Genomic DNA, 21,397 nt, shown 5'->3' on the forward strand with positions numbered 1-21,397 from the left:
TTAATTAGGAGAATTCTGCCCTTAAAACAAGCTTAATCCCTATGTGGCTGTATGTATAAAACGTGGAATTACAAGTTACTATAGCCACAGTAACAAATGAAATACTCTCAAATACAACAGATTTAGATGAAAATTTCAGAGGTCAGTAACTAAGTCACTGAATTATCATTGGTATAACAGGTACTTACCCAGGTCAACCAAAGACAAAATGGGTATATATATCAATAACCAAATAGGTAGTAAGGTAATTTGTTAAATACATGCATGGAATGAAATGAAGCTGAGGAAGCCTTCTAGGGGTAATAATTTCATGTGAAGAGCCCCACTGTGTTAACAGCCATAAAAAAAGTAATTATAGAAGTTTTTACAAGCTATGTTGAGAAAGGGACAGGACAGACTGAACTTCCTTTCAAAATAAGCTTTTTGCCTCTTAATACAGTGGGACTTAGCCAGTGGCTAAATTTAGCCATATTCATACAGAGACATTTTAATTCTGCCACACGGATTTCTGATGCACTGGTGTATGGCAGTGCACTGTCAATAGCACCAGATATGCAACAGCCTTCCTATGAAAATCCAGAAGTTACATTTAACTTTTAAACTGAATTAGTGATAATGGAATCTTGCTCATCATCTTATGCTTAAATGACTGACACAAACAATTTACACTGCATGATTTCTAAAGTGTAGTTGAAAAAATTGCATTCACAAAAAATATAGCAGAAAATACTTTAATTTGTATTTTATAGATTCAAACATAGCAAAGATTCAGAAGTGTTTAGGTCTCAGTAAGCAGTTCCAACATGGATTTTGATTTTAATAAATATTACATTTTAATAGGCTAGATATAGGAAGGAATTGTAAAGTGATGAATTGCCAGATTGCTAGTTTATAAACGTAAGCATCTAGATTATTTACAACATATTACAGGTAATTTCCCAGGAAAGCACAAAGCAAGGTCATATAAAGGTGACCCAATCATCAAAATACAACTCTAGAAAGTGTGGCACAGTTTTTCATGCATATACAATGACATATAGCACAAATCACCAGCTGAAGTAGGAACACACTTACTATTCCAGCTCACATAATCTGTATACTTCACTGTTTTAAAACTGCATTCTCATCTTCCTTCTCTGGCACTTAGGAGCAAGTTGTTCAGCAACAGTGCCCTACGTGTTGCCTATGCAGTTTGGACCAAGTCTTTTAACGTTTCACTCAAGTCCTCATGACTTCAGAACGATGAAACATTCGTCTTTGTCATCTTGCTACCTCTGTGATTACAATCATTGTGTCATTTGTACAAGGAAGCGTAATTTAACTCTGAAATGAATGGCAGACAATGTTGACAAGCTGATCTCCAATAGGCTGGAATTTAAAATAGTTTACAGCTCAGGGACAGTGTAACTAACCTTATTCTTTAGTATAAAAACAGATCTGTAATTTTCTGAAACTTAATTTAACATATAAAGACCTATGTCATCCAACTCACGTGGCAAAACCTCATAGGCAGCATAGTCACAGAATGTACATCAAATACTGTAAAAAAAAAGATAGGTGACAGGAAACTTGTTTCAACTAGATTTGTAACAGGAAAAGATCTTGTATTTCTACAACAGTGAAGTGAAATGCCTTCCGTATTTGATCACCAAGCGCAATGTACCTTCGAATGCAACAGAACCTCTCTGTACACAGAACTACCTGGTTCAGTTGCACTCCTGTTTTTATCACGACAAAAAGGAAGAGAAGAAAAACTTCCCATCTCTTAGTCCTCACCCAATGGTAAGAACCTTGCTGGATTATGCCAATGAAATCTTTACAGAGCAGATGGGCAGGATCTGTATGTGTGAATCTCTCACCTGTCCCATAAACAAGTGCATGACACTAGCATGTGATGCTGCTTCAGTGTCCATGGATTTTAGCCAGGCACAGGTGGAAGAAAAGAAACTGCATCCCCAGAAGGTTGGAAGCAATTCACTTTCCCCAAAAAGCAAGGTGAAGGGGAAAGGAAAAACTGTTCTAGACTCATGTCCTTCCTGGTGTGTTGTAGACTTTTTTTAGCTAGAAAATCCTGCCTAAAGCTTTAGGCACTATGATATATATTACAGTTAAACTTAGCTGTAAAGGATTCTTCACACGAGTGAGCCTACAGGTTCTAGCCCTTGCAGGTCAACCCGAAATGGAAGAAATAAATGGCCAGCTGAAAAAAAAATACATTCCTTCAATATATATATATAACTCAGAAGACTTCGATACTCAGGGCATACATAACTCGTTTGACCAAACATGGCTGTTCACATTAAAGCAAAGACCTAGATTTTCATTTCAGTTGAATAAAGAAAAGAAACTCCAGGGTGCAAATTATGGTATCCTAGAGTATACAGATACTACAGATACCAACCTTAGAAAAGGTCAGGCAAATCCACCTGGAAATCAGCTGCTCTCCTCCTCTAACCAGAAAGGCAGCCCATGGTGACTTGCTCAGACATGGGTGCCCACAAAAGCACGAGAGGCTGCTGGGTCAGAACATAACGTCCCCAGGCTGGCGTTACCTTTCTCTAACACCACATTGATTTTATCTACTGGCTTATATAGGAACTACAGACTGGGCAGTTGCCAATTTGTGCAACTACCAATTTTTTTTCTTTCATTTAGCTTACTCCAGTTTGACTCAAGAGGGTTTACTTTCTCAGGAAACGGTACTCTTATAATAAGTGCCAGCAAAATAGTCTCTCATTTCCAGCCTGGTAGAAATTTGAGGCTTGTCTAGAAATGAAGGACAGAGTATATTCCATCTTCCAGGAAAATCTCTGCTGTAAAGGACCACATTATGGAAGCCAGTATTGTTACAATAAATTATATAAACAGGTCACTGAAGATCTGGTAGAGTGAAAAATGTTTAAGAGCACTTAATTTGCTGATTTTTTTTTTTTTAAATAACAAAAAAGGTATCTACACTGTACCAGCACTTCCTACATTCGTAACTCCTAACTATACTTTGAAATACGCTGGCTTTAAAAAAACAAAATTACTTCATTTTAAATTTAAACCAACATTTGGTTACTACTAATCAGTAGTACTGCTTCTGAATTATGTCTTGGTCAATGATAAATTATCATTGACATTTGTGGACTGCGATTACACAAGTAATTTCATATTTTATGAAAGTTACATTATTAACATACCCGTTTTATTATGCTGAATATCCTTTTTAAGAAGGTACAGTTAGGGATTGCATAGATAGAGTATGTGATATTAAATGTCAGTATGATTATGAATTTTAAAAAGCCTTTTTTTTTTTTTTTTTAAAGTGACTATAAAAAAGTTTCTTCTTTTTGCACTGACCTTTTAATACACCACTAAAACATAAACCATTACAAGCAAATCTAATTCCACTGCTCAAAGAGCAAGATGTGCTATTTTTAATAACTTAGACATTAAAAGGACAATTTCTGGAGACTGAATTTGTGATTACCATCCAGAAGATAAAATGGACTAGATGCAAACCTGACTGACAGACTAGCAACGCTCCACTAGCCATCTCTCCATGCCCTTCCCTCTCACCCCTGAAGTGCATGTAGGTAGCAAAGGGGCTGAAGAAGAATCACTTACAACTGTGCTGTATCAGAGAGAAGGTGGTCATTTAAAAAAAAAAAAAAAAAAAAAAAAGAATTTATGAAAAGCAGCATGTAAAGAAAAAAAACATTGATATCAGTATATTGCAAAGGAGCTTGGTACAAAGTAAAATTTTCTGTTCAGTAAATTACCTATTTTTAAAAGTTTCATAATTACAGTAAAACAACAGAACTCAACAAGAGCCCTATTTCCTTTTCTGGTTTTACTTTTAGACAGCCAGAATCAGCATACTCAGTCCTCAGAACTTACTGAAGCTCAGTACTGGGGAGAGGTGAGGGGTGAACCACCTCACTTAGGACAGGCCAAGTCAGGATCGAGGTACCTGTGTTTTCATATAAAACAACTGTCTCAAAGACAAGAAAATAAAGAAAATTTATGATGTGTCAGTACAATAGAACTGTGAGCAGAGAACTTAAAAAAATTAAACAGGTTGGCATAATTTACACATTTAAAAACTATATACTTCATTCATAAATATCTTTTCTAATCAACAACCATTCCTAGTTTAAACATAAATATTCAAGTTGGTATTTGATTTTACTTTTCATCAGTTCATACGAGTCCTGTAAGGATCAGTTCCTTCTGCTCAATGCAGTCCTGTAAATGGTCTTCACTAATGGTTTGTGCAAAGGCCTTCATTACCTAGTTCGTTGCAATAAAACTTTAAAATTCTGCAACTCTTTTATACTTGTGGAAAGCCTGCAAAACAAAACAAAAAAAACCACCAAGTGTTAGTAGGTCAACTGTGACGAGAAGTGCAAACCACTGTCTTCCGTGGGAGCTTTTTTTTCCAATAGAAAAAGCACCACACAATTCTGTTCCAGATGTTAACACTTACGATACTACTTTCCCCTCGAGAGATCTACTATTAGTCTCTCCATTACATTTAACATGTTACAGGGATTAAAGTTTGGACATATTTTAAATAGTCCTGATTTTATTCAAGATCTAACCAGAGGTAATATAAAGTGAATTCTTTTAAACAGGAATAATTATGTTCAAGATCAGATGAATTAGCATGATGCACATGACAAATTCTACAAGTCTTTTAAAGCTGTTAAGTTTTACTTCACCATTTGAAGAGGTAAAGTTTTTGTTGTTCCCTCCAAAATAAATCAAAATTAAGTTTTAACAAAAACAATTACATCACACCCCAAAATCCCAAAGCATAAGGGCTAAATGATAGCATTGAAAAAAAAAAGAAACCCTCAAATATTTATACCTGAAAAGGAGGAAAAATATTTAAAACAGAAATATAAAGTATACTTCTAGAAGAGCTGTAGTTATTGTTCAAGAAGCAGGAGACAGTCTAATGCTTAAGATTGTTTAAGAGCCTTATGGAATTCATGAGATTTGAGATACAGGCTGAGTTGGGTCCCAAAACAAAATAACAACCAAGGTTAATAATCAGTACCCCACACTCTGTTTGATGGTACTGAGTTTATCAGTATCACTCACTGAGAATAATTCAACCTTTAAGAGCTACATCTACATGCCTTTTCTACAGACCTTGAGTGTTGACACTGAAATTTTACTTAAAAAAATAAAAAATACACAAATTACAAAACCTTACCTTCCAAAGGCATTTACAAGAGCAACTATTTCTTGACGCGTGAGTTGAAAACCTTTTGACGGGCTATTCTCAGGAAGGTTCTGTATTTCTTTCTCAGAAAATAAAATCTTCAGAGCAGTTCCTAAGCCTTGAGTCTACAAGAAAATCCAAATGTTTTAATGCCAATAAGGTCACTCTTCTCAACTTAGAAAACCATTAAAATGTTAACTACCGTTGCACCCAAAACGTAGTACTAATTCTTTTATACTGACACTGTCTCAACACAAATAGCTATATACAATCCAGGACACCAATGCAAACACATACCATCAACTGCACACCAAGTTCATTCACTTATTTAAGAATATTTGTTTCCTCAGGTATACTAACTCTAACTCCTTATGGTTTTAACCTCTTCCTTTCCCATCTCTTTTCTTCCTAGCCACACCAGAGGCATATGAAACCATGACTGTCACAACACCTCCATCCCTTCCCCACTGTATTAGATACCTCACTGTTGTGGGATCTGTCAGATCAGGCTTCCCCTTTCCTTCTCTTCCCCCCTCTTCCAGGTCAAGCTAGGTTTTTGTAATGAGGTGTCACAATTTTTTTTTTTTTTTTTTTTTTTTTTTTTTTTACTTCCTCCATCTCCAGTCCCAGTGGCAGACATTCTATGTGTTGGGTGTTTTTTTTGTTTGTTTGTTTTTTTTTTTGATATAAAATTGGGTCTGAAACTATATCAGAAGCAGCTAATCTTGTTCCCCCTTTTAATCAGGTTGAGGAAATGACTGGATTTTGACAGTGGTTGAGATTGGCTACAAGGAAAAGGAAATCCATCCCTCTTTCATTTTGCACGAGAAGAAAAAGTGGTAATAGATCAGAAGCATCAACTGGTACAGAATAGGCAGAACTCCAGAAATTTAGCAGAGACCACCACATTTTCTGTGTTAGGAAATTATATGAGAACTGAACCCTAATATACTTAATGCTATACAACATTACCATATAGTAGGCACCCGGAATTACCAACTGTTCTCAGACTACAGTTAATATTACCCTTAAGGGTTAAAAACTTGTTCTCAATAAAATAAAGACATGTCTCCAGAAACAGACTGGTTTTCAGTTGTCAGCTTTACTGTGCATCTTGCAGTATTTTATAGTGGTGAAAATCTGAATTACTTGTTTTTCTTATGCCTCAATTTATGGAGTTAAAGCTCATTAAGCAAGTGGAGTATTTCCATTAAGGCTTCCCACAGGTGATTCTACAAGATTTGCATTGAATTATCTGCTCTAAACCAAAAAGTAATGTTTGAGAATACAGACAGCTGTTGACTAAAATTAAATGATATTCAACAAAAACATCAAAAACAACGTATGTTTATTTTTTAATATAGAGGTAAGGATATCAAGGACCTAAACTGTACCTGCAGTTTGCCCCACAGCCTGCATTTATCACATCCAACACAATCCATTATGCGGGATATGTTCTTGAAATGCAATCTGAACTCTTCCTAGCAGTTAAAAACAAAGTTTAAAAAGGTTAATTTAAAGTATCTCTTAGCTTTACAAAGAGTCATTTATTACCACTAGAATATCAATCCTCTGCTACTAAAATTGAACAAACTCACTACCATACAGGGTCAGGTTATAATAAACGTCCACATATACCCAGAGTTTTGTTTCCAAGCATTTGCTAATAGTTGATGCCTTGAAAAACAAAAACATAGGACATGCAGAATAGCGCTGGAAACAGTGTACAGAACATAATCAACTTGCTCAAAAGTTTCTGAGCTGTAAGTATTGTGTGTGTCAATGTCCAATTTTAATTCCATTAAGTTATTCAAACCCTTTTTGAACCAACCTACATTTTGGACAACAAGGCAAAAAAATGACAATTCACAAAAGGCATTTCCTACTCAAAACTACAGGCAGATTGTTGCTTTGCAGCTTCAGTCAGGGTGGAAGCAATTACAGTACAGAACTAATTAATGTTACCTAATGGTACCTAGTGTTACCTTTTCTGACATTTAAGGTCAGAAAAACACTAGCAGGGCTGATAAACTACTGGTACCACCTTTCAAAAAAGCATTCTTCCCAATACTGATCATAAAAAAAAAAAATCCAATGCTACTACTGAAATAAGTATTTGAATACTTACTAATATTTTTTAACAGACCTTTATTGCTATTAGCCACACTCCAGTTGTGGAGTTCCAGCACATAATCTGAATAACACTGATATTTTCTAGATAGTAACAGCATTTGCATTAGGATCTTGTGTCAGAGAACTATACTTTTGTAATGTTAAGTTCATATTCTAATTCACCAAAATGTGCATAGATTACCCACCTGTTTTTTTTTGTTTTGTTTTGTTTTTTACCTAACATCACTTTATTATTGGAGGGAATGCCTTTGTGAAGCTGACACTCTATTTAAATAACTATTTGCTTGCGTTACTAATACCATATCAACTCATTTACCTCACAGCACAGTCCCATTTCATCTGCTTGACTTGGAATAACACCTTGAATTCATTTATTGTAAAGGAGATTAAGAAGCCTCAGTTACAATTCTGTAAGATGTCATCCCTGTCTTCTCTAGTCTACCTGCCATAAGCATGCTGCTGAGAGAGGTTTTTCTAAAATAACGCAACATAATTCCAAAATGGATATTTTGGATGTTTATTAGAGAAGCAGCTTCACCTTTAATGACTTGGCTCCTTTTTTATCTCCAGCAAACATGGACTTTTCATCAAAGTGCATATGGAAGGACCTAATAAAGACAAAATACAAAGAACTCAACAACCCCAGTGTGAAATACAGTATACCGTCAATACAGCGTAACGTACGTTACAGTGTAAAATGCTTTCCCGAGTTCCTACTTGTTCCATTTCAAAGATATCCTTCAAATTTCAAATGGTTGCTATTCAAAAATTTACTAAACGGTATTGACTTTACCATTCAATCACTATAGCCTGAAAACTGTTCCAATTTTCTGGAGAATGTTCTTGATCTCCATTGATCAGGACTTCTTTCTAATACAAATTGAGATTGTCTTACTATTTGCCTTTCAGTTGATCAGTTGTCTGACCACATCTCAAATACCTAACATGACTATGACTGTGACTAGAGGCAACAGATGAAGCCATGCAGCACACAACTGACCACAAAAAATAGTGAGAAGATAAGCAAAGGAATTGGACTAGAGAGCCTTACAGGACCACCAGAAGGAAGAAGGATAAGCATATGAAAAACACGGGATTAGTCACTAAAACATTAAAAGAATATATGTAGCATTTTCCTTTTCAAAACAGATCATGCATCTTACACTGAAGAATCAGAAAAAAGCCACAAATGGGGAGTAGCTAAGGGTAGTGATTTTCTCCACTCTATTTTAAAGATTCACATATTCAAGCCTCAAAAAACATTTCTCTTATCCTGTCAAATACACAAATTCCTCTTCTCCCCCACTATTTTATTTCCTCATGTCACACTCTTCCTTGTTCTATCCTGTGAAGAAGTCATCTATTCTCAGTGGAGAGCATAACTAAGAATTTCAAGGTACTGATAAAAAACCTCATGCCTTACTTTGTATCCCTGAAGATTTCTAGTAAGAGAGCTTTAGATTCAGCATCCTCATGGCCGTTCCCAGTGTAAAGGTCAACAACTGAACGCTCAAAGTACGGTGCAACCTTTGATAAAGCACGTAGCTCTATCAAATACAAGAAATATAAATTTTTAAGCCTTCTTGGTCCTTCTCCTTTTGTTTCAATAGGGTCAAAGCGGCGAGTGAACTCTTTCACATTCGGTCCCCAGCTAGGCTTCCCCCACATTTCTACATAGAAGAAAAAAGGAGGGATGGAGCTTAAGGTCATATTTGGAAAATAGAACAAAACAGACAAGAACCAAGTATACACAAAATTATTTCAGAAAGAAAATAAATACAGGATACAGACGTAGTATTCCATTCATCAACTTTACCCAGTCTTAAAATTACCTTCAAGAAGATAATTGGCACACAGATGCAAGTTGATGCTAGCATGAAGCCCAGAAATGAGTTTATAGAACACTCTTTTCTCAAGGCAAAGACCTGTTGAGGAAAAAGAGAAAAGCAAATCCCAAACTAAGTACTGGAAATGATGTATTAATATTAACGTATCTTGACATGCCTCAGTGACATGCCTTCACCATTTAACTTTAAAGAGTTACAGTCACAGCACTTTATCATTATTTCTATCAGTACATCTAGTAAGTACTTATATCCATCATAGGGAAAGTACACCTCTTATTTTTGTACATAAAGTACCACCAAGAATGACATTTAACATTTATTTGATGTTTGTGTTCTAATAAATGCAGTCAAATAACCATCTGGTCAATTAGCACAGATAAATTGGCACGCAGAAGTAAGATACTTATATTGTTTGAACAATAGATTTGAAATAGTCTTTAATTTTGACAGTCTGGAAACCAGACCTATACTGTGACCCATCCTAGACAGAATTAAATCTATCATTGAATCAGAGATGTGTTCTTTCAGGAAGAAATCAAAACCACAACGCTTCATGGCACTGGGAAACAGTTACACTATGAACAAGATTTGGAGAGTAAAAATTCTAATGCTTTATTTCTAGTGAATTTAAATTATATTAACCCCATCCCACGAGGATTACCTTCTAGCCATGTGTAGAAAGATTCTCCTGTAAATAGATAATATATAGTTAAATTAAGAGTATTATTTTTTATCATTACAGTACCTTTACATTACTATGTGTACTAATATTAGCTATCATCTGGACATAAAGCTAAATAATTTAACTATTAAAGTGAGAATAAGCACCAAAATGGCTAAACTTTGAGGTTAGTTTAAATCTGTTGGGGTCAGAATAAGAGAAATACAAGAATAAGTGTAACTAAGGTACTAGTGAGGGCATTCAACAGCAAGTATAAGCACAATTATATGCACTAGTGGTTGAAGATATGATGAAAGCGTATAATTGAGCAAATAAGAGTATCTGTGGAAAGGCATCTAGTTTACATTCCCTGCATCCATCTATGATTGTGTATTTTAAAGTCACTAAGAACATTTCCAAGAGCAAAGAAACTACTAAATCTTGGTTTCCAACAGACACCAGCCTAGATTCCCTGGGTTTAGCAGAATGGGTAAGGGTCCTAAGTCAAATACCACACTACCAAACTTACTGTTGGTTATACCAGTTCTTTACTGGACATACTCTTAGACTAAACCTACAAAGACATTATGCTACTACTGAGTTTCAGTAGATGCAGCTTCATGTCAGTAACAGTACCCTTTATGCACTACTTTTCTGCTTTGGACTTGGTTAATGACAACCAAAGGCAATCAATCCCTGTGCTCATATTCAAGCAGAGAAACACTTAAGACAAAGATATGGAATTCTGTCATCTCACAAGACATCTAATCAATCTGTCAAACTTTGTACAAATAGTAACACAAGCTCTAAAGCCTTGCATTTTAAGAAAAAAGATCTGCTGAGCAAAACCAGCTGAAAAATTTAAATTAGTGCAAAAAGCAACTGTATACTAATTGATTATAAGCATTACCATCAAGGTAGTGCTTTAAAGCACTATAAGCCTTTTAACACTTAATAGAAACAGTGAACATTACTCATTCCATCAGACAGAAGTAAAACATTCATTACTACCTCTAAACAATGATTCTCTGGAAAGTCACTATCAAAAGCAGAAGAAAACCCTGTAGTGATTTCACAATGACTTCCTACAATTCCTTCTCTGTTATGCGCAATAAGTAATTAATTCATGTCTTTGAAACATAAGGTGGGGGAAAATATCCTACCTACTTCTTTAATCCTAACCCATAAAGCATCTTCTCTATAAGCATTACTTGTATGGATACAAAAGAGAGCTTCTTTGGCTCAATAGGTCACAGGAAATCACTAGTAATTGGCATATAAACAAAAGACACCAGAACACTTTTCTGCTTTTATATTATTGCCTCTATTAACTAGCTTTCTTTTTAACTAGCTTTTTTTTTTTTTTTTTTTTTTTTTAAACTAGCACTTCCATCTTTCCTCCGCATCATAACTGATAACCTTTACCTTAACTGCTACTGCCTGAAGGTTTCCAGTAGGATTAGAGCTTTTTACCTGAGAGATCTGAGTAACCAAAAAGAGTATCTCACTGTAAACAGACCAAGTGCTTTATCGCCTCAGCTTCTCCCCATCTTCCTGGCAAAAAAGCAAATGAACTCCTGTCCATCTTCTTTTAGGGGATCTGACATCAATATCAATAGGGCTCTTCTGGAGGAGACCCAAGAATCCTTTATACATCTCCACTTATCTTGCGAACAGTATTATCACAACAACCGTTAGAAAGATAAGAACCAATAACACAACTCGATTTTGTTCCTATTCACCCATTCCCCTCCTTGACCTGAAGGAATTGTCCCAATAAAAACATTTTCTGAATAACTGATTCTCTTCATAAAAACAAAATGTCCTTGGCCTCTAATACTACAGCAGTAATGCAAATAAATCAAAAGTTCACAACTGTACAATGCTTGCTTAATTGTTGCAAGTCAAGCAAAATAAGATGACTTACCATCATCTCCTCCTGGAGGGGTAGAGGTGGAAGAAATAAAAATCCATGAGCATTAAAAACATCATTTCCACAGCAAAGCAGTAATGAAACACAGGCTTTACTATAAAAACTGAAAAAGTGCAAGAAACTTATTTAATCTCCCAGAAAGCATCATCTACTTTCCATCCTCTTCTTCCTCCTCAAGACAATCTGAGACTAGACACTTTATAATAAAGAGAGTCACTAAATTTAAACACTTAGTACCAGTTGATTTATGCGTTCCTGAAGGCCATTTTTAAGCTTCAGACAGACAGTAGTCTTGTCCTTCAGTTCACATTATTCAAGGATCTGACCACTGCTCTTCTACCAAAAATTCTAATCTATGAGTTATGCTACTCTTTCAATCTTTCAATTCTTTTTAGTTGTATATACCACTAATGTATTACCTCACTATTTGTGATTACCAAAATCCCTTTTGAGCTCCTAATATCTGGTAGGGGGACAGGGGAAAGCCGATTCACTTAGAACATACTGTTATAGTTCTCAGTTTTAATTTGAAAATATAAAACTCAAGTATTTGGCATATTTTTAAAAAACCAAATACCTGAGCCTTCCTAAGTATCCACTCTTTCTTAAGACAATGCAATCATTTGCACACTTTTAATAGACTTGGTTTATGGAAAACATACAGCTACATTATACTAGGATGACTATGAGTTAAAGGGATTAAATTAAATACTCTAGGAAAAAAAGACAAGGAAAAAAAAGTCGTGGTGAAAGTTGTGTTGAATTCAAAGTCCTTCCCACCTACACTAGAAAGTCACTACTGTGACTTCTCTATTGAATAGCTTTAGATATACTTGAATTGTCAAGTCTGCTCCCCTGACGATAAGCCTGTTGCTTAATAAGCCCTATGCTATTGGCTGTGCTTTCACATGCTTCAAAGTAAGTGCATATATAATCAAGTATCACAAACCTAAGTCTAGATATTCAAAGTTGACAACTGCCTCTACACAGGAAATTTAAAAATCAGAAAGCACACTTAAAGACTGAAGACTATTATTTTTTATCACTTACACTGCAGTCACTATGTTAAAAAATCACATTAAAAAATAAAATAGAAAAAACCCACCCCTACTAGGTGCCAGTGGATTTAAAGGGCGATAGACAGATCGAGGCCTAGAAAATAAATTAGAAAGTGCAAAATCAGTTTTAAGCTAAATTGAAGCACAGGTATAAGAATAGGCTTCTCCCTCCTGATTACTTGAAGCAGTTTTCTTCATAGATGCTGTTCCACACTCTCCAAGCAGAGGGCCCTTTGTAGCCAGTGTAACGTTCTGGGTTCAGCAGCAAATCCACGTACTGTGCATCTGGAGACCTCTCATCTAAATAAGAATATGTAACAAAAGGTTTCCAACTGATCATTTTAAAAATACTTAAATAAAAAGCCACAGGACTACATATAAATAAGAGGTCTACTATTATTTCTCCAGCTGGATTCTAAATGCTATGTACACAGAAATATAGCAATATACTCACTAAGCAGAAAACCCCAAAGAACAGAATCTATTCCACAGTCTCTTATGCCACCAAAATTTCCACAATGTCTGAATACTTCTAAGTAGCTTCTTCAACTCTGCCATAAACACTTCTCCTGCAGTGTGTTCTCCTGACATATACTTGGACATAAACAGTGTTTTGTTTTAAACAGGCTTCAAACTCAGGATTTAATCATTCAGCAGTATTCAGTGCAAAGAAGGGGAGAGAAGAGTTGCTTTTTCGAAATGGGTATGCTGCTAAGGGAGCTCCTTAATACCTGGAAGATTTATTTATTAGCTAAATCATTTATTCCTCACATAAGCTTGTATGCTGACGCAAAGTACGAATCCTAGTGCTTAATTGAACAAACTCAGCATACCCCAGGACACAGAGTTGGTTACAACACAAAATAGTATTTAAACAGCATTTCAACAAGTTGCATTCTCATCTCTCATCTCGCTTCAAATTCTGGCAACACACCCAAAGTAAATAGCTAAACAACACTCTTTCTGCTTGAAAACTCTATATAGTGTAAGAATAATAAACTGGACTAAGTTTTCCAATTACACTCAGTAAAAAGCAGGAAGCGCTCCCTCCCCTTCTCTTTGAAATTCCAGGTCAATAACAAATCATGCTTAAGACCTGCATACAATGCAAGGCAGAAGTCCGTAGACTTATTTATGGGAGTAGCCCAAGCAGTGCAACTGAGCATTTCCTCAGATGTTGAAAAAAAAGACAAAGAAAGAATGGAAACTGCTCTGAAGAGATGATTCCACACGAGCAGTTAAGCATCACTTCAGCAGTAGCAGCAAAAACAAAGAAAAGAGACAGACAAGACAAGAACACAGTGAGTGCCAGATGGAATAACGTCAAATTACAACTTGATTTCTTTGACAACATGGCTAACCCAAGCAGTTCCTACACTTCCTGGTCACTTCAGCTCTCTGCTTTGTTCTCATTATCCACATACAACTGAGTCTGTGGGACAGCACAACAGAAAGATAGAAAACTGACCTAGATTAAGCATTTTTTTTCCAGCTAGATCACCTCCCTTATCTACTCGATCATTAAACCCAACAAAACATTAGTAAGAAGTAAAACTGAAGATACAGCTTTGTGCTACAGCTGAGTGAATTAAGGGCTCTGACATCACCAGGAAGAGAGGTAATGAAGAAAAAAACAGTTTCTCCCTCCTCCCTGTCACTCCCAGTGCAGTTTTCCTCTCTCTCACCTCTCCCTGCACCAGCTCAGGGACTCGCCTAACAAGCCAGTTCACCCCAGCAGTCTGGGAGATGGAAGGGAGATGTCAGCTTTCCTGGTATTCAACTAAATTGCAATCAGCTTACCATGCAGTGAGAAGCATGCCACAGCCACTGCAAAAAAGGCACTGGAAGCACGCAGTTGAGGGTAGCACATCATCTTTCAGAAGGACACAAAGTAGGGAGATGGTACCAGAACTACTTAAGCTAATATTACTTCTAAAAGAAATGCTCCTTAACTATATCTTTCCCAACTGAGTCCTCTTAAAAATATGAGTGTGCAGCCTGAAGACAGTAGGGACTGCACAGCTTATTGCTTAAGCAGCAGCATATTGCACAGAACAGCTCAGATCTACAGTAACGCTCACCAAGTATTACAGAAACAGAAAATTTTCATACAGAAAATTGCACATACAAGATGCAGTACAAGTGCTCAAAGAACCGCAACTGTTAAGTCCACTACAGCTACTTTCTCAGGTAACACCAGGTTTTAATCTAAAGGTAGATTAAAATGTCTTGCACAATACCTTGCGTCTTAACAACATAGAAAACTTACTAAGGTATTTAATAAAAATGCTTTTAGCAGCCTTCCTTGAACATGACAATTTATCTGTTTATGTGTTTATCTGAAAAATACTCCTTTAAGCTTTGAACATTACATGCAAATAAAAGGACTCACATGTGGAGCAGAGGGAAGACAATTTAGAATCCTAATGTGTTAACAAAGTCTTTACAAATAAGGGTGAATTTAGTGCAGAAATTGTTTGAAACAGCAAGGCTAGAAGGACATTATCAGCCCAAGCATAGATGACAGAACAGTAGCAAAAATAATATGGCAGTAAGAAGCTGAATCAAGTGCAAGTATTTGTCTTAGATTTGTGCCAGATACTTCTCCTGTATAAGCTTTTTTTTTTTTTTTTTTAAATGGGAGGGATTTTGCCTTTTTATAAGTTGTTTATTTCTGTAAAAGTCTCCTGTCCATTTAGTAGCAGGAGGTAACAATAAATGTAGACTACTAAGTGCTCCTTGTACAAACTGCATTCTGTGTGTAAGGTGATATGAACTGTCACATGCCTGCTTACCACAAAATTAAAACCTTTAAAAAATGGTTATTGGTAGAGCAGCTATAATATTCTGTGTTGTTAAGAGACAGTAAATAAAACAAACACTCTGAAAAAGCTTAAATATTTTACCATCAAGTTCACAAAAATGATCCTGTGAATCATCGTATCTTGCCCAGTCAATGAAAGCCTCCTTACTTTGGTTACTGAGGGGAAGAAAATACATTTGGTTTTAAACTTTTAAATAAACAAGGACAACAAGAGCTACTCAAAGACACAATCAACACAGTAATTAACTTGGAATTGAAATCCAAATTACTTTATCTGGCACACTAGAATACACGGCATTACCATTAGCTGCACAGAAGAATCAACTTTTAAAAGTCAATTTCATGTCAGATACTAAGACAGATTTCACCATCATTATTTGAACAAACTACACAGGCAGTGATTTTGCTCCCTTCAGTAAAAACTTGGTAAAATAATTCCATACCACATTTTTAACACTTTCAAGTACTTCAACAGCTGTCAGTTCAGGAAAAAAAGATGATCTTATTTTTTTAACCCGTACTTCCAAAGCGATCTACAATACTTAACCTTGCTTCTGAGTAGGAGGCTGGACTTCTAAAGGCCTGTTCCAGGCTAAACTACTTTAAGAATGATGTAAGTCTTTTAAACAACATTACTCAGCTCACCCTAGCAATTTGAAGTACTTTGAAGTTCTCTCACTATGAAACACAAACAGTGCCACAAGCTGAATGTTTCCTTCTACACATATGTGCAGCACAGGACTACCAATGCCACACTACTGACAGTGTAATGTAAGCAACATTAAAACGGGAACCCTGCTCCAGTAAAGTCCCTGGAAATACTGAAAACAACCTATTTCATTTGGCCAGATTAGTACTAGCTCAACTCTACAGCTGCAAAGCTTTAACAAGATACATGTTTAACCTTCTGCCAACTCAAAACTTAAAACCCGATGTCCTTCTCCAGTAACTATGGGCACACAAGATTTGATAGCCACAGGAAACACAGTTTATAAAGGAAAATAACCCTCAACCACGAGCATTTTGCACTTCTAGGTATAGAATTGGGAGGTTTGCCTACAAAACAAAAACTCTTCCTTCACTTGGAGGATCCTTTATCTGACCTCTGCCAGCTTTAGTCAACTGCCCTAATCTGATACAAGGCCTTCTCTTTAGCTTTCTGTACACGTACTCATCCTCATTCTTTCATCCTACAGAAGTGGAAGAGTGTTAATGGCTTATTTCCCCCAAAACACCTGGACAAATGCTCTACCCAGTTTGGTTTAAGATACTACATATCAAGCAGCAGCATTTGCCTCCCCCCTCTTCAAATTGCAGTCCCATTTTGTTTCTAGGCAGGGAAGTCTCTACATTTTCATCAGGTAGAACTGCTGAAATCTATGGCCAAAGGTGCCACACCTTTCCAACAACAGTGAAAAACTGATTTTTCTATTGCTACTTCTTAAATGTGAGGCATCTAATCAACTGCAAGTTTTTCTAAGTGCGGTTCTCCTCTTTCTTACGTAGGGGCAACACTGTCCTGCAGAGTTCTTCCCACCCAAGCATGACTGTGTCATGCAATAAGCAAGATCAGGGAATTGATGGAAGCTAAAAATAACTTTGCCAACAGAAATAACTCACAAGCTCCCTGATCTGGTTCACTGAATGATCACAAACAGGCATGTCAGTGTAACAGAGGGACAGAGCAGGACAGAACTCCTTAATTCATCACAGTCATCAAGAACAAAGACGGTTGATACTTGTAAAATGCAGAAAAAATACATTCATTTGCAAACTTTCTTCATCTTTTGATGCTGCAAGATTTCAAATAAAATCATAGTATACTTTAAAAAAAAAAAAAAAAGTAACGAGCCTACTCAACACTTTTACCTTCAGATGTTCTTGCATCATTTCACATTTACTTTTTAATGGGCTATGGAAGAATGAAGAACAAAAACAAGACAGACAAAAAGGAACACCCCTTTGTTACTATTTTTATACTACTGTTGTAAATCACAGCATACCTTAAGGTACTGTTAACTGCTCCCAGTTTGTTAGCTTGCTCACAGTCTTCCAATTCTTTGGAATGATTTGCTGCTTTTGAGTACTGTAAGAAAGGTTACATTCAACATATAAGTGAACTAAAATTTATTGAAAGCAGGTGATGTGAGAAGTATTTCTAAGCTTAGCATTGAATCTGACAGTATCAGGGAAAAATCCTTATATTCTGGAAGTGGCAAGTAACTGTGGAACACTTTTTCTCCTCCCCCCCCCCCCCCAACTTATTTTTGTCAGCCTATTTTCACCCTGTACTTTCAACTGCCACAGAAAATTCAGGTAAATGTGTCGGATTTTTTTTTTCTAAATAGAGTTCTGAAATATTTCTGATACTTGTTTACATTCTTGCAAACTGACTTTGGAATACAAGCAATGGGATAGCTGTAAACTTAACTTGGGGTATGATTATGCTTGCTAAACACAAGGTTTGTCCATCATTCCTGTGGGAAAGTTTATCAGTTTTGGCCGCTTTCCCCATCATGTTTTATTTAATCTTATTCACTAGAATGATTTAGATAACACATAGGTCTGGAAGCGAGGTCTTTTGATCTGGACTCAAACTGGTTGTTTCAAAGCTAAGACTGAAGTCTTTAAGCTGAATGCCAATTCTAAGCTGCCGTTTTTTTTTTTTTTTTTTTTTTTAACATAATCCAGTGAAATAGGAGCTGTTTTCCTTATCGTTCTGCTGATAGAAGAATTAAATTAAATTCCCTTATTCTACAGTAATATATAGATGTCACCAGGAAATCTGTTAGCTTCTCAGCTTATAGCTCAAAAAACCCTTCTAACTGTTTTACAACATAATACAGTATCAGCACCCTCCTAAAAGATAAACAAACCCAATTTCCTCTTTTGTTTGTTTTGCAGACTGAGCCTTTGGTTTACACAGATTTTTACCTTATCACAGCCTTTAAGAAATATGGAAAGTGATTTGATGTTAGGCAACTGTTATCTTTTTGTAAAGCTGAACTGCTGGCTTCTCTTACTCTGGGGCATATACTTACTGGCAGGAAGGATTACTATCCAAAATAAAACCAGAAATTAAAGACTTCAGTCAACCCTTCAGAAACAGCAAACAATAATTGTAATAACAGAAGTTTTAAAGAAAGAGGATAGCTTCTTTTTTTTTTTTTTTTGAGAATGGATTTGTGGTCAAGATGTCATACTCCAGTTATTTCCCACGCATATTTAGAAAAGCTGCAGGATTTTTTTTATTTTTTATTTTTATTTATTTATTTATTTTACCTGCAATGAGTATATCATGCTATTTCTCAAAAAACAAAAATTAAAATTGTTTAGACAAATAGGCAGGACAACTTTAAAATTATACTTGCTACCCCTAGAAACCGTCACTACCCCTAAAAATGCTAATCACAGAAATATAACACTGGCAAGGTCTTCACACTACATTTTGTACTTACTGATAAAAGGATTTATTCAACTCTAAATGATAGTTAACATTTTACGAAACTTAAACTAAAATATTTAATAGGCTATACACAATAGAAAAGTCTTTTACTATGCTGTTTTTCTTCTTAAGATGGTCATAGTTTTTATCTTTGAATACAGTGGTAATTCTGCCCAACGCAACTGGAATGCTGTTACTGAAGAGAAGCCTGAAAGAGTTGTTTAAGTGCCCTTTTTCCTTGAGGGCTCTGTACATGGATAACATAAATGCCCATCTTCCAGGTTCAAGGCTTGTGTCATCTGAAGGAAGAGTTAACTCCTCCCTTCCAAAAAGGGAGTATTTGTCAAAGACAAAGGCACATGGGAATAAACAGGTAGCCTCCTCCAAAAAGGCTGAGCTATCTGTGATCCACGTTCCAGATTTGGCAAGGCACACCTGCATAACCTTGCCTCAAACTTTTGAGTAAATGGTGAAGTTTGTGAGAAAGCCATAAGTAAATGTGTAGACTGGAGCCAAGCAACATGAAAGTAAGACTGCCAACAGAGGTAAGATCCTTGAGATGTGGATATGCAGCAGCTCATGGATTTAAGAGCAAAAGCTCTTGAATCACTTGAAAAGGTATGAAATCATTATTGAAAACATCAGAATATTGCAGCTGAGCACCCCACACCAAGAAGTAAGGGAGGTTAGCACCTCCCCACCTGACAGCTACCAGGCAAGCAGAACTTATTAGATACCTCATCACACCAATATTAATGCTTAGCCTAAAAGCTTGCTAGTCCAAGCTAGCTATTGTGCACATTAGCCAGTTACTTTCACGTCTATACAGCTTGCAGTCCCTCTGCACACTCCAGAAGTTGTCTACAACAACCACCGAAAGAAGGATTATAAAAAACCTTGCATGTGATGCCCTGTGTTATCCACTAAGGACAGAAGGCTTACTTTGAGGAACGAGATGAACGGTGCTGGGGCCGGTCCTCTTTAATATCTTCATCGATGATCTGGACGAGGGCATCGAGTGCACCCTCAGTAAGTTCGCAGATGACACCAAGTTAGGTGCGTGTGTCGATCTGCTCGAGGGTAGGAAAGCTCTGCAGGAGGATCTGGATAGGCTGCACCGATGGGCTGAGGTCAACTGCATGAAGTTCAACAAGGCCAAGTGCCGGGTCCTGCACCTGGGGCGCAATAACCCCAAGCAGAGCTACAGACTGGGAGAGGAATGGTTGGAGAGCTGCCAGGCAGAGAAGGACCTGGGAGTGATGGTGGATAGTCGGCTGAATATGAGCCAGCAGTGTGCTCAGGTGGCCAAGAAGGCCAACGGCATCCTGGCTTGTATCAGGAACAGCGTGACCAGCAGGGCTAGGGAGGTGATCGTCCCCCTGTACTCAGCTCTGGTGAGGCCACACCTCGAGTACTGTGTTCAGTTTTGGGCCCCTCGCTACAAGAAGGACATGGAGGTGCTTGAGCGGGTGCAGAGAAGGGCAACGAAGCTGGTGAGGGGCCTGGAGAACAAGTCCTACGAGGAGCGGCTGAGGGAGCTGGGCTTGTTCAGCCTGGAGAAGAGGAGGCTCAGGGGTGACCTTATCGCTCTTTTTAGGTACCTCAAGGGAGGCTGTAGCGAGGTGGGGGTTGGCCTGTTCTCCCACGTGCCTGGTGACAGGGCGAGGGGGAATGGGCTTAAGTTGAGCCAGGGGAGTTTTAGGTTAGATGTTAGGAAGAACTTCTTCACTGAAAGGGTTGTTAGACATTGGAACAGGCTGCCCAGGGAAGTGGTGGAGTCACCATCCCTGGAAGTCTTCAAAAGACGTTTAGATGTAGAGCTTAGGGATATGGTTTAGTGGAGGGCTGTTAGCGTTAGGTTGGAGGTTGGACTCGATGACCTTGAGGTCTCTTCCAACCTAGAAATTCTGTGATTCTGTGATACCGACAACATTCATTTTACAGAGTGTTTTTACAGGTTTCATATTAGCTCTCACATCAATCAACCATGTGGTCCAACAGAGCAAAACAAACCTATACTTTTGTTGTAGGACAGATGACTAACAGGCCCTTCCACTCACTTGTACACATGGAAGAGGAGTCCAAGTACACACACAAAAATGAATGATGTTATGAAAATCTGTTGCAATGAAATTCAGAGGAATGCAGTGGGTTGACACTGGCCAGCAACTAAGCATCCACTGGTCACTTGCTCACTGCCCCTCTCCCTTCCCCTGCCAAGATGGGGAAGAAAGAGTTGGATGAGCAAAGATGTGGACTAGTGGCTTGAGATAAAGGC

General features: G+C 37.1%; 1 protein-coding gene across 1 annotated transcript in view; it reads right to left on the reverse strand.

The window, feature by feature from the left end:
• Positions 1–717: 717 nt before the first annotated feature.
• The window catches only part of ERO1B (endoplasmic reticulum oxidoreductase 1 beta), a 34,293-nt gene continuing 13,613 nt past the window's right edge, over positions 718–21,397 (reverse strand). Inside the window, exons 5-15 of the mRNA XM_084284094.1 lie at positions 17,678–17,760; positions 15,757–15,830; positions 13,030–13,150; positions 12,898–12,944; positions 9,860–9,886; positions 9,184–9,276; positions 8,775–9,021; positions 7,890–7,959; positions 6,613–6,699; positions 5,210–5,343; positions 718–4,335 (exon numbers count right to left, since the gene is read on the reverse strand). Coding sequence (XP_084140220.1) covers positions 4,275–4,335; positions 5,210–5,343; positions 6,613–6,699; positions 7,890–7,959; positions 8,775–9,021; positions 9,184–9,276; positions 9,860–9,886; positions 12,898–12,944; positions 13,030–13,150; positions 15,757–15,830; positions 17,678–17,760 — 1,044 coding nt within the window. The 3' untranslated portion in view covers positions 718–4,274. The remainder of the gene's footprint in view (positions 4,336–5,209; positions 5,344–6,612; positions 6,700–7,889; positions 7,960–8,774; positions 9,022–9,183; positions 9,277–9,859; positions 9,887–12,897; positions 12,945–13,029; positions 13,151–15,756; positions 15,831–17,677; positions 17,761–21,397) is intronic.

This window comes from Netta rufina (assembly GCF_964035555.1).
Source record: "Netta rufina genome assembly, chromosome: 3".
Classification (NCBI taxonomy): domain Eukaryota; kingdom Metazoa; phylum Chordata; class Aves; order Anseriformes; family Anatidae; genus Netta; species Netta rufina.